General features: G+C 39.7%; 4 protein-coding genes across 6 annotated transcripts in view; 2 read left to right on the forward strand and 2 right to left on the reverse strand.

Annotated features, from left to right (window-relative positions):
* Window positions 1-1,607: 1,607 nt before the first annotated feature.
* Window positions 1,608-4,719, reverse strand: mrpl44 (mitochondrial ribosomal protein L44). The gene is made up of 4 exons (XM_008294536.1): window positions 4,520-4,719; window positions 2,757-3,225; window positions 2,417-2,595; window positions 1,608-2,184 (listed from the first exon to the last, which is right to left on the reverse strand). The coding sequence occupies exons 1-4, from the start codon at window positions 4,693-4,695 to the stop codon at window positions 2,010-2,012; spliced, it is 999 nt and encodes a 332-aa protein (XP_008292758.1). The 5' UTR covers window positions 4,696-4,719; the 3' UTR covers window positions 1,608-2,009.
* Window positions 4,720-4,758: 39 nt separating this feature from the next.
* Window positions 4,759-7,143, forward strand: dnaaf1 (dynein axonemal assembly factor 1). The gene is made up of 3 exons (XM_008294535.1): window positions 4,759-4,824; window positions 4,987-5,928; window positions 6,029-7,143. Exons 1-3 carry the CDS (start codon window positions 4,806-4,808, stop codon window positions 6,910-6,912), a joined length of 1,845 nt encoding a protein of 614 aa, XP_008292757.1. The 5' UTR covers window positions 4,759-4,805; the 3' UTR covers window positions 6,913-7,143.
* A 497-nt stretch (window positions 7,144-7,640) lies between these two features.
* Window positions 7,641-12,900, reverse strand: mffa (mitochondrial fission factor a). Of its 3 annotated transcripts, XM_008294532.1 has the most exons (8): window positions 12,697-12,900; window positions 11,875-12,094; window positions 10,947-11,116; window positions 10,724-10,815; window positions 9,620-9,781; window positions 8,656-8,712; window positions 8,336-8,420; window positions 7,641-8,248 (listed from the first exon to the last, which is right to left on the reverse strand). In XM_008294532.1, the coding sequence occupies exons 2-8, from the start codon at window positions 12,086-12,088 to the stop codon at window positions 8,117-8,119; spliced, it is 912 nt and encodes a 303-aa protein (XP_008292754.1). In that variant the 5' UTR covers window positions 12,089-12,094; window positions 12,697-12,900; the 3' UTR covers window positions 7,641-8,116. The 3 variants fall into 3 exon arrangements, with proteins under 3 accessions (XP_008292754.1, XP_008292755.1, XP_008292756.1); XM_008294533.1 differs by lacking the exon at window positions 9,620-9,781; XM_008294534.1 differs by lacking the exons at window positions 8,656-8,712; window positions 9,620-9,781.
* Window positions 12,901-14,161: 1,261 nt separating this feature from the next.
* Window positions 14,162-22,818, forward strand: part of egfem1 (EGF-like and EMI domain containing 1) — a 61,257-nt gene continuing 52,600 nt past the window's right edge. The window contains exons 1-4 of the mRNA XM_008294538.1: window positions 14,162-14,244; window positions 15,315-15,449; window positions 15,914-16,023; window positions 16,240-16,344. Of these exons, the coding sequence (XP_008292760.1) occupies window positions 14,162-14,244; window positions 15,315-15,449; window positions 15,914-16,023; window positions 16,240-16,344 (433 nt within the window). The remainder of the gene's footprint in view (window positions 14,245-15,314; window positions 15,450-15,913; window positions 16,024-16,239; window positions 16,345-22,818) is intronic.

Below are 22,818 nucleotides of genomic sequence, written 5' to 3' on the forward strand. Positions count from 1 at the left end.
TGCGGACCACATCGCTTCTTTTTGGGTCAGCGCCAAATAGGAATGCCTTTTATTCCAATATTTCCACGAGAGAGTCGCGATTCTTCATCTAATGTTATCTAAGGTAGCATTATTAGAACACAGTATTGGCATGCAACTATAGTATTGCTCAGATGTCGTGTGTTTGCTGCGCAGTATGCACGTTTAAATGAAAGATATCAAATTTATATACCTGCAATAACCACTCTATATATTTATTTATCTGCAGTTCAGATTGTGAGGAATACGGGAAACTATTAACATAACAAACGGAGTAATTTGTTCACGGAATTTCCAGTCTGAAACAACGGATTCCGACGGTTAGAAATGCGTTTGAACTATTTTGTCTCCTTCACTCTTTGGTTGCACTCATGACAGCGCAGACTGCTACAAGCCTTTCTTTAACACACCAGCGCCACCATGCGGATTATCACTGTCACTGCAGCACTATGTGGAAAAGGTGGCACCACTGTCTGATGATCAACTTATTGATGTAATGCGGCTTTCAGTTCCACAAAATATGTACAAGACACGACATGTGATAAGTAATGCAGCTGAAATGCATGTAATACGCTTCTAGATGTGTTTGTTTTTTTAAAGTATTGACTCCCCCCTTAGTTACAAATATGCTTGCTTATAGGGAATCATTGGACAGTCCATGGATTTCAATTAGTATTTTTGTATTATCCTACATTTATTTTGAATTTCTCGTGTTAATCTCTGGAATTAATAACACTGTAGCATTGTAGCCTTAACATTTACTTAAGTACATTTGTGTTTTATATAATTGTGTTGGGGTTCAACCATGTTTTTTTTTAGATCAATCAGATAAAGTCAGACCATAGATCTTACTTTGGGTTCATAACCTCAATATTTAAACTTGTTAAGTAAATTCATAACAGTCTTGTTTCTCTCCAGAGAAGTACTTTGGTTCAGTAGCTGTTGCTTGAATTTTGCTGTATAAATAATGGTGAACTAAAATAACAAAACTTCTCTTTCCCAAAAGAATGGTGGTTTGTGAGGTCAGTCCTACAGACCTACTCTCTGTGATCGTCCTTTGAATAATTTCTAAAGGATGAATGTATTTCTGTTTGACCTCAGATTTGGAGAAGAAGAACATGTTCTTTATCTTTATCTTCTTTTAAAAATATGGTGAAGGAACTATTTACTGAGTCCTGTACCTGCTTTTAGTGTATTTTATCTTCAAAGCCTTTCATTGTTATGTTTTGTTTGTGTATTATTTTTTATGGATGTATTGCCTTTATTGTATTTTCTGCTCTGTGCTGCCTCTTGGCCAGGTCGTTATTGTAAACGAGAATCTGTTCTCAATTAACCCACCTGGTTAAATAAAGGAAAAATAAATAAAAAAACATGTCAGTTAATTGTTTTCTACGTATATGTGTGAAAGAAATCTGCCACTAAGCAATGATATCCCTAAAACTCTTTATGTGAAATCTTAAAATCTTTACCCCATAACCTGCAGAATACATACAAGTAGTGTGCCACATTAAATGTTGACATCAAGTTTATATTCATGCATTCATTTCTCAAAGGAGCATACATAGTAAAAGAAATTAAAATGAGCAAAATCAGAATGTACACATACTTATATTTTTATTACAGATGAATAACAGAATACAAAGTAAACCAAATGGCAATTGTATAATTTACAAGGGGACAACCAGCTATCAGGTCTACTTTGTGCAATGGATCTTTGAACCTGTAAATTATTAGTCTAAGTAAGCCCATGCTATGTATTTGGACATAAAGGCTTGTGTTGGTCTCCTTTGTCTGTTGAAACTGACATTTAAATAGCCAACAGAATCAACTCTGACAAGTGTGCTAAAGTTTAATACGGTAAATGGTGGCCTCCTTTTCCTTTTATTTTCTCTCTACAATTTATGGCAAGTCTACAGTCTGCAAATGACATTTCCGTCCAACTTCACCCTCTTTAAATGATTTTATGCCTCATCATAAGAGTTGTCACTTCGTTAATTGCTGCTGGCTGATTGAATTAATGGCTGTTGATGCTGATGTTGAGGAGAAAAGTCAACGGGTCTGCGGTTCTCAGTGTAGCCATAAAGTTTCCGGAGGGCCACACGAGCTGCTTCTTCCTCAGCTGCTACAACTGTCTCTCCTGGACCCTGAGCCAGAAGCTTCTTGTCACTGTATTGACATAGAGGTGAACAGAGACAAGACAAAAAAAGAAGAAGAAAAAAAAAATGTTGATGAAGATCATACAAATAGAACGTTTTAGAATCAAGTGTATAATCAGTTGTTTGCATATCACTCGAATTTCACGTGTAACTTAATGTGACTCCATTTTTACATCATGTTAGCCTTTTCCCCAAATGTTTTATTCATTTAAAAATCTTAATTTATCATACAGCATGCATACCTGTACAAGCCAACAAAATACAGTGGCAGGACGGTGCTGGCTCCAGCAGACCTAATGAGGCGAGGCTCTGGCAGAGCAGTGTTCTTCTTACTAAGCTCCTCCACTAGTAGTCCCATGGGGTTGACCACAGTCCACATATCAAACAGATCCTTTCCTATCAGCTGAGTCACCAGGAAATCCTGGCAAGAAGAAAGAAGATGGAGGTAGAGAAAAGGAAAAAGAAAAATGTCATACTACTATGTAAACAATAAAGCCAACTAAAGAGTCTTAGGGTGGACAAATGATAGTTTCTTTAAAGAAAATATTGAGTGCCCGTAATACTGCTCAGCAAATCTCTTACCCTGAGAAACAATCCAGTCCGCTCAGCTCCGCTGTTTTCCTGTAGTGCGCCTATCACCGCCATGAATGTAGAATGGAGCACATCATCGGGAACAGGGAATTCTGCACTCATGGTTAGCTCTTCGATGCCAAGATTTCTTGCTACATAAGTCACTACAGCTGGACTGGTAAGGTGCCCAACAACACTCTCCACCCCCTCATGCGGCAGGCTGGGGAAGCTTGCCCTGCACCAGTCGGTAAGGAAGCTTTTGGTGAAATTTGCTCCCTTTTCACTCAGCTGAATATTATCTTTCAGAAGAAGAGCAGTGACTTCAGAGTCCACACCTAACCCCTTTCTCCTCTCTTGCTCCACCTGCAGGTAACAAGGGTTGATGAAGGCTGTTTTCAGTAACTCCAGGGAGATGTTCTCTTGGAGGCGGGTGTTGAAAGCCTGAACTTCTGCATGGTAATCCCAATTAGGCTGTTGGTACCTGAAATACAGTCAAATGTGGAACTCTTAGTCCTGACTTCCTCCACAGAAACATTGTAAACTGGGTCATATATACTGAGAAAAAAAGTATGTCTGAGAGGCAAAAAAAGTAATGCAAAAAATACCACGTCTAGTGTAATGCATGTTAAATCTATATAGGCATTTTTAATTAGACCTGTTTCACTTTTCCATAAAAACCATGCAGACAACTTCACTACTTACTGATAATTCTAAATTACCTCTGAACTGGAGACAGGAATGGTCATGATCTAACAGCAAGTCAAACTGTGTGCTTTTTGACACTTTAGATAGTTAAATTGGCACACAGAGATTCACAGTTTATTAACTGCAGTTAAATCATTTGTTTCACAGCATGCCGTCTTCAGGTTCAGTCCTGATCTCCATCACAGCTTTTGATATATTTATTATACTGTTGGTAAAGTGGTCATTAGATTCTTATCACAAATGGACAGATCTTTGAGTGTTTAAGAATCATAAATAAACGAAACTTAAGTAGTTATTGGGACAGTTTGATGAGCTTGTGGTTAGTTTACATTAAGTCTTGTATTTATCACTGCATTTTTAAGAATTACGCATCACTTGGTGCTGTGTGTCACTCTTGCATCTCCATCACTGTCATGAGTATGTGTGAGGAGCATTAACGTGTAAGTGATCCACGTCTGAATGACAGAATACTGTCACTTTAACGGACAGATGAAGTCGTTATTATGCATCTCATTTCTGAAAATGGCTTTACCTGTACACCACGATGGTTAATACTTTTCGTACAGGATAGTATTTTTGATGGTTACGGGCAAAACTTAACAGTTCAAATGTTAGCAAATGTAAAATTTTTAAATGCAAAATAATGACATAATGACACATTTTATCAAAACGTGCTTGTCACATAGACTAGAGGAGAAACAAGACTTTTCTCCACCTGGGGAAAGGAGCCATAATGGCTAGCTACACTACTGGTTTCATTTGCTAAACTTTAAAAACACACGCTGCTAAAAAAAAAATCTGCACTGTAAACGTGTTAAATGTTAACATAAATAATGTTGTGTTTAGATAGATAGATAGATAGATAGATAGATAGATAGATAGATAGATAGATAGATAGATAGATAGATAGATGGAACTTTACTGATCCCTTTGGTAGAACCTCAAGGAAATTGTTGAAGTTGAATTGTTTAGGAATCTTACCCATTCTGCTAAAACGAATAAACAAATACCAGCTTCTACCTTAAATACATTAATGGCCTTGAGATGCTCTCTGTGAATGCTAACGTTACCGTGGCTTCGGCGGCGGAGGTCCTTCAAGCTTTAGCTTTCTGGCCATGAGGTATTCGTACGCTCTCATCCATCGCTTCTTCTCTCTGACCTGCATTAACGAAACATTTCTGCCAACACGCTGGCAGTGAATTCCTAATGTTAGCGCACCACGATTTAGTATGTACCCCGCCGCCATGTTGATCCAGTGACAGCAGAGTGCAGCAGCAAAAAGCGCCCGACGCGGAACAACAAACTACATCCGGTCTCTAAACGAAGTCGGCCGTAACGTAATGACCAAGCGTTACCATGGAGACAAACATACACGGTAACTAACGTCGGCTAACGGAGCGAACAGTTGAGTGGTATTTTTCTTTTAGACAATTGAAAAAGAAACTGCCATTAAACATATCACAAACAGGAAATATAACTTCGGTTTCTTCTGCTCGATATTTGCTTTTTGGTCTTTTTTTTTTTTTTTTTTTTTTAGAATTCTTCGAAAAGATGGAAGATAAAGTGGCGACTGAAGTGCAAGGAGAAGATGGCCAGGGAAGTTCTGACAGAAATGCCTTAATTAAGGATGGAGCTCAAGAAGACCTGGAATACAGGAGAGAATTGGAAAGTTCACCTCAAGAGAAAAAAGAAAAAAATTCAGGGCCACGAATGACCAAGAAGTTCCTGAAGGACCACTGTAAGCAGAATAAACTGTACGCCACACCTTGTCTGAATGACACACTGTATCTGCATTTTAAAGGTTTCTCCACCATTGAGAACTTAGAAGAGTACACAGGACTGAAGTGTCTCTGGCTGGAAAGTAATGGCCTCCAGCGCATTGAGAACCTGGATGCCCAGACTGACCTGCGCTGCTTGTTCCTTCAGCAGAACCTCATACACAAGCTGGAGAACTTCAAACCTTTGAAAAAGCTCTGCACCCTGAATGTCTCCAACAACTACATACACACCATAGAGAACATCTCCTGCCTTCCTGAGCTCAGCACTCTGCAGATTGCCCATAACAAGCTGAAAACTGTGAGGGACATCGAGCATTTGAATCAGTGTCCGGCCATTAGTGCATTGGACATGTCTCACAACCTGTTTTGTGACCCAGAGATCCTTCCTGTGCTCGAGGCCATGCCAGAACTGCGAATCCTGAATCTGATGGGAAATGAGGTGGTGAAAAAAATCCCAAACTACAGAAAGACCATGATTGTGCGCCTCAAGCAGCTCACTTTCCTTGATGATCGCCCCGTGTTTCCTAAAGACAGGGCATGTGCGGAGGCTTGGGCAGTGGGAGGGCTGGAAGGGGAGCGCAAGGAGAGGGAGCAGTGGGAAACCCGGGAGAGGAGGATAATTCAGAACAGCTTGGAGGGAATGGAAATGATTCGAAAAAAGGCTCAGGAGAGACGACGCCTTCGAGAACTAAAGGAAAAAGGTGAACACTTTCTTTAACATATGTCACTTACTATCATAGTGTGCATACTCGTGATAAATGTGGATTTGCATCTTTAAACTGTGTAACTGCTTCATTTTAGGAGAAACTGATGCTCCCACCACTCCAGAGAGTCCTTGTGAGGAAAACGACCCCCAGATTTTGGCTTCTTCCGAAGAGAAGAAGATTGAAGCTTTTGTGAAGGACTGTCTGGATGCCAACGAAGAGTTCTTGCAGAGTCAGTCTAACCAAGGCCCCAATGAACATCTAGAATCAGAGCAGAGAGGTGAAGTGCTGCAGACAGAGCAGCTAGAGAAAGATGACAAGGACCAATCAGAGATAGAGCAGGCTGTGAGGGAAGAGAAAGAAAGAGTGAATCCAGAGGAGCCTGCACAAGAGCAAGAAGGTACAGAAGAGAAGATATTAGAGACAGAGAAAGTACAAGATAACAAACAGCAAAACCAGTCAAGTGGAATTCAGTTAATGAGAAATGAAGCAGAGAGAGAGAAGTTTGAGAACAAACAGCCTCTGATCAGGGCACCTCTACCTGAAGCAGACAAGGTTGTACCAGTACACGGACCTGGGCCGCTGGTTACAGAGCTGGAGGACACAGAGCTGGAAACCATTCAGCTTCCACTAAATCGTGAGCTGTGTATTGATGACCTGCCTGACTTGGAAGATGTAGAAACAGAAGATTTTCCTGCAAGGTTCTCCTCCCAGCAGGTGTTCAAACCAAAAATAGAAGTCATATCAGGAGACAGTGATGAGGAAGAACCAACAGAGAATCAGAGTGACGGCATCTCCACCTTTGGTCCAGAAAGGAAGTCTTTGTTCTTAATGAGTGACTGCAAATCAGCTGGTGTCTCCAGCAATTCTTTGTCACTGGTGTATCCAGAGGATGAGGATGATGAGTTTTCCCATCCCCTAAAATCAAAAACAAACCAAACCTCATCTCCACCACGCTGCCTGATTGAGGAGCTCGAATAATGTTTTAAGAGCACTGTTTTTTTTTTTTTTGTTTGTTTGTTTTTAGCAAGATAAGCCTTAAAAATACCAGCGTCAAATAAAATGTAATGCTCACAGCCAAAAATTGTGTGTTAGATCACAAGTGCTCAGTCAGGGAACAGCTTAAATTTAAAAAATGAATATTTAGCTGGTTAAAAATAGCGAGAGGTAATTTATTGCCTTTCATATACGTTAAGGGTTGTCATTCTAACTTTTGTAGAATACATCTTTATCTGGTTAAAGTGTTATTTTGAAGAGAAACTGTGTTCTGTGTTGAAAAATCTAATGAAAACAATTGTTAAATGTGTTTGAGATGTATCTCCTTAATAAAACTGCAAAATGACAGTGATATGTTCATTCTGTTTCAGGACCAGTGTGCAGGATCGTAAGGTTTTCTATTAGCAGAAATGGAATATAGCATTCATAATCATGATTTCATTACCGAGTAATCCCCTGGAAATTCAAATCATGTTTTCATTAGCTTAGAATGGACCATATCACATGTACTCCTCTTCCATGGAGCCCGCCGTGTTGCCATGCCAGATTACTACAGTAGCCCAGAATAGACAAATCAAACATTTGTGTAGAACTGTAGGTTCTGGAACTTACAAAGTATTCAGTTGGTTGCAAACTGCAACAAAACAGCAAGATGCCACTAAATATGGCACACCGGTTCTTTCAATGCAATAACAAAAATACAGGACAACACATCATAGGTATGGTTTTACTCAACTGTATTAGATTTCCCAATCCAAGTCACATATCACTCTCTCTGCAATAAATATACAACATGTTACCATTACGGAGTTGCGTGTCTCCACACCGCAGCTCCATTTTCCTATTCTGGTAAACTACGCTATACTGTATCTCTGGATGAGTTCCTTTCAAAGCTCTTGAGTGGCATGAACAAATATTTACAAGTCATATTTAGCAGTGGGCAAAAAGATCTGAAATAAAAACCAAACACGAGAAAATGGAGTGGGATGAAATAAGAGTAAAAAAATAAAACTGTACATGTATTAAATAAACAAAAATCAAAATATCAGCCCTGTGTGCAGCAGGCCTTGCAGATGCCAAGGTCTCCTGACACAAGGGCGGAGTGCAGCGAGTAGCTTAACATTTGACACATAGAATAAGGGATAATACGTTCTCATGTCATGCTGATGGCTGAATTGCAGACAAACTCTTAACGTCGCAACCAAACCCAGGTGTTGACCAGCCAGAAAGCAACGGTGACAGAGTACAGGATCAGCTCTCGTTTCGCTCGCTCCTTGTTCTCTTCCTCCAAATGTTGGAGTCTCCGGTTCAACTTGATGAGCTGTTGACAAATCAGAGTTTGGTTTTTTTGAGTCACAGGGGTTCTATGATTAGCTCTCAAGATCAAAATAATGTATTAAGAACTAACCTGACGTCGAAGTGTTGTCGCATCCACCACAGTCATGTCATCTGCTGTCCCCTCCAGAGAGGCTTCATATGTTGATAAAGCAAGCCTTGAAAAGAGAGAAGAGCTACTTCAGGAATTACATAATTCAACCAGTCACAACAGAGTGCAAAATGTATACATCGCATTCAGGATGTACTGCACATTTAACAATAGACACATTATTTTCATAGAGAATTTTTCTGACAGGACTTAACCTAATTTTTCACCTATAATGAGAACACAAGGCAGGAAAGGATGAGGACAAGGAAAGAGGAACAGAATGAAGTGCCAGGTGAAGTTACCTGGAATCATGCAGGGGGTTGGAGCTTGAAGCCGACCCCCCTCGCAGTGATGGTTTGCTGAAGAAGTGGGGAAAGAAAGAGTTGGGAGAAGGAAAAAGAGATATAGAGAAACAGTGTTGCATCCATGCACACAACTTGCATGTCCTTCGCAAACCTACACTTTTCGTATTTTCTAACAAGCTAATCTTTCTTGGCCTTTACGATGTCTTATTTCACACAAGTCCTCTTAAATTAGCTTAGTTGTTATTGTCCTTGTAACATATATCACTATTGTAAAGTTTTGGTTTTCAGGAGCCTAAGAATGTGGAAAAGTGTTTTCTGAATCATATTTTTGAGGTGCACAGAAGTTATCAATACACATCTGTGATTAACAAATATATATATATATATATTCTGCTTTAACTTTTTCAGGAAGGCAAACAGTCAAAAGTTCAAACTGCTGCAGTTTTGAACTTCAAGGAGAAAAATATGCAGACAGAATTAGTTCACTTCATATTGGTCTTTTTTGTTTTCCACTTTCTTCCAAACTAAAAACTTAAGTGCCACATCCTAGTAAAACTCAAATATTACTAATTTCCACCAGAAAAGAAAAAAAAAAAAATCAGTGACAGTTCACTCTTGCAATAGCTATTATTTAAGGGGGATATGTGTAGCAGTAATGGCCTGAACCAAAGCCACATATTAGCATGGTGCATTAAAAAAACATTGCTTTGTTGTCCGTGATTATTACATGCGTATTAATATTGTTACAGAAAGTTAGAAAAGTCAGCTAGAAAATGTTCACATAATATTTGAGATTACACAGCTGATATCATGCGACCCTCTTCCCTTTTCTAAGCACATGATGCTTCAGAGCAGAAACCAAGTACATGTGATTAGTATTTCAGGAAGATATCTGCTGCAGTCTGCATTTTCCTGACTGACCAATATCAGTTAGGTCAACTGTTGATGGTCGAGAGGTCACCTGCGAGGGTTTTCGTCCAAGACCTCCAGGACCTGCTGGTAGGCCCGACGTGTAGTGGACTGGATGAAAGATAGAACACCACTAGCGCTGTACAGGTTGTGATCTTCAGCCACGGTGAGAGGGGGACATGGGTGAACAATGGCTGGGGGGGACGGGGTCGCACTGCTCAGTACCCACCGTTAAAAGCAGAGGGAAGGGGGAAGAAAAAGACAAAAGAGGACAGGAGAGAAGGAGGAAGGAAAGGGAGAGAAATAAGGAAAAGAAACTGTCCTAAACTGACTTTGCAAAACCGTGTGAAAGAAAATTAAAGAAACAGCCAAAGACTGAACCTGCCATCGAATGCTGCGGTGAGTGTAATGTGCCCAACAAGAAACAAAAATGTACAAGATCATTCTAATTGTGATTATTCAAGAATGACCACCATTCAAGCACCACGAGAAGCAGTGACCCCATCAATAGTACTGAGATGCTGAATGCAGCTGTCTAGCAGAAAGTGATGAGTACATCAACAAAGTGCAACAGTTGCCCCATAATTACATAATTAATATTCAAATTCCATGTTCCAACTTATGAAATGTTCTACTTAAACAATAAAACTGCAGTGAAAATCTTTTTTTTTTCCATCAAATAAGACAAATCAAGTATATATAAATAATATTGTATCAAAAATATATGGCCAGCTTCGTAATTTTCTTTCATTGGTTTTATTGGCCATGTTTTGTTTATGTCCTGCTGTATTGCTGAGAAGCAAATCTGGTTGTCTACTGTGTTTATACACTAAGCAGCGATATTGCTCATTCAATTCTACCTATTTTAAAATCATTAAACATTTTACCAGTGTGTCTCAAATGTTTAAAATCATGATGTTAATATATTAGGCTAAAAAAAACCCAACTACATTCTGCATCACCACTGATAGCAGCAGAAGTTCTTTCGACAAAACAGCTTGCAGCGTTGGTGATAATAGACAACCAGCTCCGTTAATGACAAAGGGAAAAAAGAAACCATAAAACCAAAAAGAAGGATGCAGCATGCAACATGCATATAGGAGAAAAAATGGAGACGGCACTAGGAAATTAATGACATATCTAGACCAATACTCACGCAGAATCGTTGCGCATCAGCTGACTGTTCTGACGTACAGCTGCATTCTCACTTGATGAGCGTTCCCGCCGTACACGTGCTTGGGGCCGCAACTGCAAGGAATAATGACATTTAGTGTATTCCAGTTTTGGTTGACAGTATGGACATGATTGTGTTCAACAACTGGATTTTTTGCAGTGTTTTTACTATTACACGTTTATTGCTTTATTGCTTATTCACTTACCAGCTCCTCACTTTCTGGAGCTGCCCGTTGCTCCTCTTCAAGGAAGTCCAGAGGCCGCTCAGTGAGCGTCAGGACTCTAGGTGGAGTTTTAAGCGACAGGGCTTCTAGTGGTGTTGACTGGATAAGATCCAAGTCTCTGGGTCTGGAGAACTGGGTGTCGTTATTGTCTCCTGGCAAATAAAGGTGATCATTTAAGTTCAGACTGAGACTTTGATGTATTTTTTACTTCAAGACATTTGAAAAATGTGTTGTGATTTTAATACGAAAGTTGAGTAATAATGTCTAGCAGGTATATCGTGTATTGTGGCCGACATGCCTGTGTGGTTACAGATTTCTTTTCATTTCAGTTTCAAGTAACTGACATTGTATCAATGCTGATAGTGAAGCAACCTCTTGGGGGCAGAACGGACAAAGAGAGTGATATCCATTATCTATCAATGGCTGTGACAAAGCCACATAATAGTTAGATTATCGTCACCTGACAGTCACCGATGAGGTGCAGAGTTCATGTGTTATAAAAGACTTTGAACAACAAAGAAAAAACAGCCCCTAGATTGACACAATGTTTTACAGTATACAGTTTCACAATTCAACAGTCTTTAATTGCCAAAGCACCAAGGATAGTATTAATTCCATCTAAGAAATTGACAAAAAACTATTTATTAATTGGAATATAGACATTAAATAAGACGATGTGTTGTATGTGCCATATGTATAGTAGGCTATGTCAAGATAATTGTCATATTCAGTGATGTTTTGTGTCCCTCAGCTTCTGACACACAGTAACATGTACGTGCAGCTCGTATGCTGCATGTCCCTCTCCAAATAATTATGTTGCTTTTTAATATTCTCGAGTTCTGTGAAGTTTGGGATTAACAAGTCAGACTTTTTAGAATATTCCTTTCGGATATCACAGTATCATACCAACCTGCAATCACAATTCTCTCTGGGACTTGCATTATGACACTATGGGGGACCTCCTGCGATCCAACATTGGGGTCATCATGGGTTTGAGGGGCCACTTTGAGCATTTCTGGGATGCGCATCCTCTGGCTGATTCCTTCGGTGTACTCCAGCTCATACTGGATACGGTTTATCTCCGCCATCTCGGCCGTGGGGGAGGGGAATGCAGCTCCGTTCATTTTGCTCTGTGAAATGATTTGATAGCAGAAGTAAATGAGAAACCCATGGACTAAAATAGTTTCACTTTCTTTCAGCCTTGTAGAACTTGCTACACCCTGCATACTTATTGGCACACCTTTTTCTGTTCCCTATTCTGTCCACTACATATTTAACACAACACGAATCTCCTGTTGAATAGCCTGATACTGAATTAGAGAGGTAGGGAGGGGTTGGAGATGGAAACATGCTCGTGACAACATCATATGATTAAAAAAATAAAATAAAAATGTCTTCTGATATCGCAGAGGGACACAAAGGGAGACCATTCACCAGTTAGCAACAATACTGACTGTAGCACTTAACAGCTATTGTTTCCATTACAGAACCTATGTTTCATTAATGCTAACATAACGCTACCATCAACAATGGTATGTATAACTGGCTATCACTTGAAAGCCAATACAGCAGCTATGTAAATCTTTCTGAAACTAACAACTACCACTATTTAAAGAAACATGTTGCAGTCTGACGCTGTAGTTTAGTTGTGGTCGGACAAGTGAAGAAAAGTGACAAAAAACACCATAGCTTAGCGCCATTTCAAGCTAGCGCGTTAGCAAGGTTATCTTACCGTCTGGTTTGTTGTTAAATACAGATATGTCTTCAAACAGCGTCTTCTACAGACTCTAAACAGAATAAAACTTCTAAATTTACTCCGAAATGTTAAGTTTTGTGCAAGTATTACAGTTGATGAAATTGTCGGGCATCTCCTTCTGTTGATCTGGGAGAGGAAGAACCTCTCTTCTTCCTCTGTTGGTGCTGAACACCGGAAGAGCCGGACCCTCAGCGGAAGTGACATCGATGGCACCCAGCGCGGAAATTTGGTTCATTTATTTGGTTCCTATGTATTTATAATTTGGGTTCCACGTGCAAATGACAGGGGTTAACAAAAAAATCCTTTGAAATAAGAATACATTTAATTTATCTCAACTATATAAAGCTGTCAACAGTCAGATAAAATGAGGCAAGAAGTTCCCCCTCACCACAATCTCCCTTCTAGTTGGTGATTTGGCATTAGTTTTATGTTTTAATTTAATCATCAGCGATATTGAAGTTCTAATAAAGTTAGAACCTCTATTTGTAATTTGTCTTTCAAATTTAACTGGCAACAGTTAAATCCTTTTTAAAAATTCTAAAATAAACTTTATAGCCTCTAACGTTATCTAACATGCACTTAAAGTCAGAGCAGTGTCAACATCTGAAAAGAAATGTATCTTATGTTTATGTTAATCAAACTGACTTATGAGGTAAAATTCCCCCGTTTTCCCCCAGTTTATCCATTAAAAATCTTGAACATTTTTTTTCTTTTATGTTTTTTTCCCCCTTTATTTTTCCTATAAAGCTCTTTGACTAACCTCTCTGTGTGATGAGCTGCTTTATAAAGAGTTTTGCTTGCTTTTGAGGGAGAGTTTTTTTTTCTTCCCACTGCGGCCAAAGAATGTCTCTAAAGGAAGCTTTGGATTTGTTGGGTTTCTCTCTATAATTTTGTATGGTCTTTTCCTTACTATGTGAAGTGCCTTGAGATGACATGTGTTATGAATGGGCACTATGCAAAAAAATAGAACTGAATTGGAAATTGAATTAGTCCACTCCTATTTTTTATTCACAAAGGCTGCAGAATTTCTGAACGTGGTATTCTGTGATCTTAGACGAAAAATTTGGAGATATATTTTTGTCTTTTGCAACAGCCACGCATATTGCATAATTTGTTAAAATAGTTAAATAAAGCATGAGTGTCTGTGTTAATAATAATTCCTGCACATGTCAGTGTCTCCGGGGATTTGGGGAGATGGCCCCACATAGACTGTGGGTGGTGCGTTTACTCGGAGCCATTCAAAGGCTGCTGTTGACATGAGCCAAGTCGTCCCTCTGCTTCACCAGTGCCGAGAAAATCGAGAATATATCGATGAAAGCCATCAACTCTGGAGTCGAGCCTATAGGCGGACTTGCATAGATGTCAGGATGCTCTTCATTTGACGGGAACAGAGGCTGCGCCGACTGAACACTTCTCTCCGTGTGCGCAACTGGCTGAAATTATGTTCCCACATATTTTCATTTTGTGTGTTTTATCATTCAGCACCTTGCACATCGCGTCATCTCTGGAGCTGCAGCTTGGCATGTGAGTAACTTGTTGTAATCGACATCGTTTGCACTTTTTAAAAAAAATGTTTTTTATTTACACTTATTAGATTTTATGAATGATCAGGTGAATGAGAAAGGCTGCGCGTCTAAAGGCTGTAAAAAAGGAAAAACACTGCGCCATTGCGTACATTTTACATCAACACGATTACATAGCCAAAGTTTTACAAAAAACTAAACTTTGCTTTTGTAAATGTTACTTTACAGTTCGTCTGTGTGTTATTCATCTCAGTGCCCACTAGGAGTCTCTCTTTCAGGTCCCCCCTGAGAACGCAAGTGTATTTTATAGCACTGCTGTAACGTGCATCTGCACAATAACTTCCACAGGAATGTGATTTTTTGGATAGAAAAACCAGAGGTTTCGGTATTTAAAAAGACTGTGCAGGACGTGATTGAAGGAATCGTTTTCATTACAGGAGAAGCAGAATACTTCCTCTAATTAACTTCAGGCTGCTGTGTATTGAAGCCAGATGTTTTGTGGAGCAGGACACCTCTGGACAGTTTACCTGCACTGACAGATACAAGATAGCTATAACACAGTGCTGATAAGTTCAACCCACAGGCGTTTTGTTTTGAAATTTACATTTTTTTATTAATTATTTTTTTAAAATGAGCTACACATTGTGCATGCATCCACATACATGCACACAATTTTTTTTTCTTTTCTTTTCTTTTCGGAATTTCATCGGTTTGTTGGGTTTCAGTTTACAAATCATTGTTTTCTTTCTAATCAAGCAGACAGGAAGCTGCCTAAATGTTTGACAAAGTTTTGTCATTAGTTGATGTTCTTGTAACTAAACATATGTAGTGCATGTGGAAGTTGATGTCTGTTGGATTTATTATAGCTCTGCAGCAGGTTTGCACCCAACTTTCAATCCAGTCAACCTCAACTGTACAACAAAGTGACAGTGAAGTGCATGTCTAGGTCTTTGATATCATCATATGTGATAGATTTTTCAAAATTCTGCAGATTTTTAGTGAAGAAACGGTACTTTTGATTGAACCAGTCAATGCCCTTTTCCAATTCTTTGTTGTATTTTTCATGCACAGGCCAAATGTTTGTGCTGAACAGGAGATGTCCATGTTGGGGATCCGTCAGCCTTGTGTACAAGCGTTTTCCCGCATGGCAAAGGTGTGGAAGCAGGGCTGCACACACCACCAATGGTGTATGGGCTACGAGAGGAGGTGAGAGCAATCATGCTTCTACGATGCAGAAATATTTTTAAACAAGACTAGTTCCCAGACATTTCAATAAAAAGCATGACTGGAGTAGGTAGTGACGTAGAGACTTGTTTTATACAAACACCTATTGCAAGAAGTTTTCCCAGCCAATGGTTTTGCAAAGCAAGGATGGACACCCTCTGTTTCATTTCTCCTGTCCTCTAGGTTTGAGGATGATTATCTTATAGTCACACAATGCATACATTTATTTGTAAAGCATCTGACAATGTCCTCCTATAATGACTTATGGAGATCATTTGGAGTTATATGAATTACATGAATTATTTTCATTGAGTAACATAGATTTTGTTCTATGGTGCTGAAAATCATGAAGACTTAATTTCATCTTGTCTTCGTGAAATGGTTCCTAAGAGCTGATAATGTAACTACCCGAAACAAGGTATGGTAACAGTATCTTTCCTCCTCAGGATAGCATACTACACAGCATACAGGCAAGTGTACAACATGGATTTGCACACAGTCTATAAGTGCTGCCCTGGCTGGACTCAGAAGGGGGAAGAGATGGGCTGTCTGCATCGTGAGTAACAGCATTTCACTGACAGCACATAGTTCTGGTTCAGTAGTAGAATCGAACAGAAGCTCTTTATTGTCATTACACAGTGTGAACCAGTTAGGTAGTAACTGAACTGGCTTGACAGAAACATAGACACACCAGCAGATTTGTATGTACAGAAATACACACAAACATAAACACATAAGCCACATTATGGTGTATGATATGTTGTATCTGCAGGAGTGTGTGGTGCAAACACTTGTTTCAATGGTGGGAGATGTGCAGACACTGGAGACCGTGTATGTCAGTGTCCACTGGGCTTCAAAGGGACGCGATGTCAGTATGGTGAGTTTTCATTCCCCAACCGATAAAAAGCGAAAGCATTTGCCACAACTTTAAACACTCCTTGCTTTTTCGTTTATTCTTATGGTAGAAAACTATGTGCAGCTTTGACAGTTAGTAAGCTCACTTCAGAGGACAACATGTTGTTAAAGCTTTAATAGGCCCAGTTCAGACCTTATGCTTTCACTTTGCAAAAGCAGAACGAGCCTGTGGTGTAGTTGTGACTGGATGGGGCTGCTCTGTGGGGTCTCTGGTTAGTTAAAGGTAGAAGAAGTGCTTTCTGGGAGGAAAGGTTTCCTTTGAAGGCGAGAGCCTGGAGGGTTGTGGCAAAGCCAGCTGAGCCTCCAGTCTGTAAAAAAAACTGTATGTTAATGAGGGTAGCATCAGTTCTGGTTTCATGTGGTAAAAAAAGTAAAACCTGTAAAATTAGAAGTGTGGTTAAATATAGCGATATTTCATTCTAGGAGCAGTTTGACATTTCTTTAATATATGAAATGAGTCAAATTCTGTTTTGTTGTGACAGGTAACTGAAAGAAATAGTTCAACATTTTTGGAATAGGACAGTAAGTGTATTTGTTTTCTAGTGGGTTGTTTGAGAAGAAGCTTTATACCTCATATGTATGCAGCAACTATGAAGCTGTACAGCCAGCAGCTGGTTAGCACAGCTTAACCAAGGTGTTTCTACAAGGATTCTCTGCTTCTTCTCTGCTGGCTGTCTGGCCGCTGCTCAGAGGAAGGATTTTCAACATTTAGCAGAACCAAGCTACCTTTGGAACCTGTTTCCAGTCTCTGCAGTGAGCTAAATGACTGCCGGCTGTAGCCTTGTAATTACTGTACAGGTATGAAAGTCTTGTCAATGTCTACACTACCGCCTGCTAGTGAAGAGGTGTATTTCTTTAAAAAAGGATTCCTTTAAAATGTTTCTAGTCAGATTTACATATAAATTGCATTTAAATACTAGCTTATGAACTTGGAAAAAAAACAAAAAACAATTAGATTCTGAAAATTTTGAAGACATCTACAGAAAGGGGAACACAATACCCCAGTAACCTCAGTCTCAGACTTCTAAATGAACTGCAGCTGAACAGTATCTGGGATCTGTTACAATTCAACGAGAAATAGGTTGTGTGATTTTCCCTCTTGTCTCAGAATGTTGTCTTACTGTTTCTGTCAGCGTCTGTCCTTTCCACTGTCCAAGCCCCTATGGTCTACGTCAACAGGCAAACAGTGGGGTGGGAGGGGTGGGAGGGGTGGCTGTTACCGTTCTGGAAGTGTCCTGCAGAGACAGAATGGCAAGCGGAGGATATTTGGTTCCTACCCCCCACATGCTCGCAAACATACAAACACACAGTCGCTGCAGAGGCCTTTCCCGTTTGATTCCTTGACTCTCCCAGGAGGACGGGCCTGCCTCAAGTTTTTAACAGTCCTTCCTCTTGACTTTTCACATGAACGTGTTGTTGTTTGTTAGAGGTGGCTCTTGGGTTTGCTTTCACATGGGCTCTTGGGTTTTCACACACCGAGGTGGCAGATTGAGAAGAGAGATACTAGATCTAATCAGAAATCCTTTGGGCTTCTCCTTCTCTCTTTCACATCCTGTGCTTCGATCCGCCTTGAGAACTTACATTTTGCTCTTCTCTTTTTGTAAAGTGCTTTTCCTTGTCTCGTCTCTCGAGACAGATTTATCCGTACTCTTCTGCCAGAATCATTATGCAGAGAGAGAGACACTGCCAAGCTCCTGTGTTCAGCCAGGTTCTTTGACTGAACCTCGGTTTGAAGCAGGGGCAAATACATGCACGAATAATTCTGTGTTGTAAGGATTTGAGCAATTTGTAATTTCTAATATTTCTTTATTTCAAAATGAAGGTTTGAAGAGATACTGCAGTCTTTGTCCCATTGTTTTGTTAAGGCACCATCTGCTTTAATTGTGTTTAAGAAAGAGTGGCATTAGGCCTGAGCTATACAACACAAAGTTTAGTGTCTGACAGTGTCATGTAGAGGGTACCAATAATGCTGTGAAATCAGCCCATGCATGTCCAACCGATGAGGTTTTTCCCTTGACGGATAAAGCAGTTACAAAAATACGCAGAGCTGTTTGGAAATTTGGACAACTCATCCTCAACCGTAATTGATGAGAGCATGATGCGAAAATCATCCCTGGTAGTTTGATCCAGAGCCACTAACACACACAATGTTAACAGATTATAGACCACCAGTATTATCCAAAATGTGAAAATAGAACTTGTAGCAGCTCATAAGTCAGGCGGTAAATAATTCTGAATGATACAGTAAGGACTGAGAGCAGAGCATTTAGCCAAATACACAATAAATATGACAGAACACAGTATTGAATCAGGGACCAAGCAAAACAAATTTGACAATTTCTGTTTCCAAAATAGCTGAAAATGGTTGTTAAAGAAATGCTTCTGGCTAAAACTCATTGGAAAGCATAAGAATTTCTGTTTTTTCAAATGAAATATGTTCCTAAGGTAAACATGGCTGTATCATTAATGTGAAACCTTCTTCTAACAGTCCGTTAATAAAATGTGTTACGAAGCTTATTAATTTGGATAGTGCTTGCTACCAACCTTACACAGAAAGAAAATAGAGCTAAAACATTTTGCTTGAAACAGTACACTGCAGTCTATATGACACATTTTACCATGAGAGTCCTGGAAACATAGAAATCTGTATGTGTACATGAAGCCACCAGAGGAACTAGTCATTATAAGTTTTGTGTCGTGGGATTTTACGTTCCACGATGACAGACTTATTTCTATCCTGTGTGTGTTTCATGTATGTTGGAGAGAAAGCAGATACAGTAAAGGAGCAGGAATGCTGACTTCTGTAGATTTATTCTGGACTAATAAGTTAAAGGTTGCTGCCCTGCTTTTCTGTCATAAAGATGTTTCGCAAGACTTCATCACATTTACTGTACACTTTTCCCTTCATGTTCGTATCCTTTCCCATGTGCTTTTAATCATGCTGCATGTAATGTCTCTAACATCGTCTGCAGTTTGTATATTAACCTGTCTCTCAGTTTCTACGTTATATGCTGCACCTGTGATGGAGCCGGAGGCGATGCATGTGAGCTGCTGTTTCATGGCAGAGATAAATCAGTCTCTTTAAATTCCCTCGTGAGAATTTCTTCCTTTTTATTCAGGGCAAGGGTTATGTTATGTTTTTTAAGCCAAAGGTGCTTGTTCTTGCTCAGATGTTTTTAAGGCTGTTCCATATGTGCGTGTTTAAGCAGACAGGTGTGTTTGTGTGACTTAAGAGGTAAAGCAGGTTGTCTCAGGGATGCCAGTTTGATCCCCTGGTTTATATGACTGGAGAGACACACCAACATTTTGTACAGTTGCTGCAATAAAGCAAAAACAGAAAAGTAAGGGCAGTTTATTTGTCATTTGATACAAACTGTGGCTAAAGTCACCATAGCTGTTTTTGTCAGATGACTGCTTGGATGCAAAGAAGGATACTCACAAAAACAAAACTTTATTTGATTCAGCTCTCCACAGCTCTATGGAGCTTTCCAGGATCTTTTTTTTTATTGTCTTGGTTTGGTGTTTCGGTGTTCTGGCTCACACTCACCACTCTCATCAGGCTCTTTTCCAGCTACAGGCTGCAAGCAGCTGTTTTCAGAAAAAAAAACAAAAAGCTACAAACCCGCTGGCACTGTCTGCTCAGCACCAAGCAGTACACATAAACAAGAATAGTAACTAGCTGGTGGACACATTTGAGCATTTAACAACTCAAGAGTTAGATATGTGACTCAGTAGTTGATGACAGTAGTCATCATTGTCCATAGTCCTGCCCCCTCACTGCTTGCTTCATCCAGGTTGCCATTTAACAAGCAGCTACCTCATAATCTGCTTAGTTTATTTGCTTTTTAGAGCTGCATCTGCTAACTCTGAATTTTTTCAGCCACAAGCAAAGCATACCAAAGGTTCTGCTGTCGGCTGCAGCAGTGAACACAAGAAGAACCAGCGGATTACTTTCATTTTTTATGGCAATGTCACCACAACAACAGGAAAAGCCTTAATGTTAACACATTTGCCTCCAATGAGTTTAACGTTACCATTAGCTTTGGTACCCACTGGTCAGAAATCAGTGTTGATCTCTGACCAATAAATTAGGGATGGTTGTTGGTTGTGTTTTTTGTTGCCTGTTGTGCTTCAATGAAACTTAAACTCAACCAGTGTTTACCTTTTTTTGCTTTCTGGGCTCACACATATTGTGTTTTAATACAACCAAATTCGCAATAAAGGTGTTTTTTTTTTGCTTTTTTTTAAAAACATATTATTCTGTTTCTTTTTGTCAGACTAAGAAATAAACATTAAATATAGACTGAAATGTAGTCCATTAACACTACATGTTGATCAGCAGTCACTTCAAAGCCATTTCCAAGTGGCTGTTCTACACCGCTAAATTACTGATGTTATCACGGTCACAGCATCTTAAACGCATCATACACATGAATTAAAAACAACAGCAGAGCTGTGAATTCAGCTTTAAGTAAAATGTTTGCTCAAAAAGGAAATTAGAGGTGATGGAAGTTCCTGATCTCACACATTCATTTAGGTCTCAGTTGGCTGATGGGTGGTCAACTGTTTTGCTCCACACTGTCAATTACAGCAGAGAGAGACAGTCTTCTTCCTGAAGATGGCGTGGACAGCAGCAGCTCAGCTTGATTTAAAGCTACACACACTTACACCGCCTGTTCAGAACTGGCGTTAAACAGTTATAATTAAATAAACCATCTTCGCAGTATTTTGAGCTGAAAACTGAAAGATACATTTGAGGGACATGTAAAGTTTTCAATAATTTTTTGAAAAGGGGCACAATATGGGACCTCTACTAGTGTCTACCCTTATTAAGATACTAAAGTAAAGTGTAAGGATGAAGAATATAAAGAGAGTCCCGCAGAGACATTGTATCAACACTGCCTTTTTATCACCATTCAATAAATGGAGAACATACACTGAGAGCAATGCAGAAGATCAGTGTTTGGCTGTGGTAACACTTCAAGCTAGAATTCACGCTCTGCTTTCTCTCCGCTCTTTTCAGCACTCATCATTGATTGGTCTCTTGAACTGTTACTCTCTTTGGTGATCCTGCCAAGTTGTGGTGGCAGAGCCCACTGTGTGTTGTGGGGGCCACCTGCTTCCAATCTCTGATATGAGACAGTAGGCACCGTCGATGGAAATGTATGTCAGCCACTGACACCAAGGCCATGGTGTTGACACCATAAGGTTATAAACAGTCTGGATCAAGCCCAAACTATGTGCTGAGACACTGGAGCCTGCTTTGTAATAGTTGCATTTACCCCAGCTTGTGAATACCACTCTGTCTCACTCTATTAAGCCATGGATTAGGCTTCGCTTTGGTTAAATTGGTGTATGGGTCTGCATGAAATTAGGAGACCACTGGCACATAACTGTGTAAGGACAGAAACCATCTGGTCCTCACTAAAAAAGTCTGGCTGTTTTCAAAGCACTTTACAGAATAGTGATTATTGACAGTGCCTAAGACTGGATCCTGTTCTACTGGAGGTTTAACCGATGTAATGGGACAGCTAATGACGTCAGCAGATATCAGGAATTTCTTGGGTTACTCAGGTTGTGATAGAACAACTATAATAATTGAAACAATCTTTTAACTTTCAAGGAAATGTGAGGAAACACAAGGTTTTGCCTTTCCGTCTCTCAAGCATGTGCACACGCACCAAAGCCAGAGAATTTATTGTTTAAAGAAATGATAAGTATCAATAAAAGTGGAGTGGACAGTGTTATTACCAGCCTTTCAATCTGGCCAGCACTGTAGAAAGCTTCATCGTCGTTCTGGTTGCAATGTAAATCACATTTTCCTCACATGGGAATCTTCTTTCTTCATATGAACTTGAAGGCTTAATCCCCAGGACCTTGGGCTTTCTCCCATGGGCTCAATTCTCACCTCCATCACTGAGCTCATGTCTGGATTGGTTTCCTTTTCTTCTAAATTTAACACACCTGTCTGCATGTATGTCCATGTATGTAAACCTCTGTACTTTGACATATGTGTGTTAAGTTGTGCTTGTCTGTGTGTGAATGGGACAGAGCTGGAGAGAGAAAGGGTCTAGTATCTCTGGTGTTTGATTTTGTTGGATAAAATGTTGAATTACAGTAGGTCTATGTTGGAAACCATCTTCAGTAAATGCTGCATGTAATGGTTTCAATACAAAGCAAGATATTTATGACTGAGTTAAAGTGATATACTGAGATACAGTAAACAGCTTGAGAGCCAGTGGTTCTCCCTACTGGACTGCTGGCATGTACAAGGACTGAGGTGAATTAAACAGTTGGGGGAAAGATGCTGACTCAGCTATCTGGATTTAAAACCCTCCGGTCTCTTGTGCTTTGGCTCAGAAGGAGTAGAGATCCTGTTTACAACAAATGCTAGACATGTGCTGTTTTTGTCATCCTAATTGTTTTTACCCTCAGA

The sequence above is a fragment of the Stegastes partitus genome, unplaced genomic scaffold (genome assembly GCF_000690725.1).
Source record: "Stegastes partitus isolate 25-593 unplaced genomic scaffold, Stegastes_partitus-1.0.2 Scaffold970, whole genome shotgun sequence".
NCBI classification, from domain to species: domain Eukaryota; kingdom Metazoa; phylum Chordata; class Actinopteri; family Pomacentridae; genus Stegastes; species Stegastes partitus.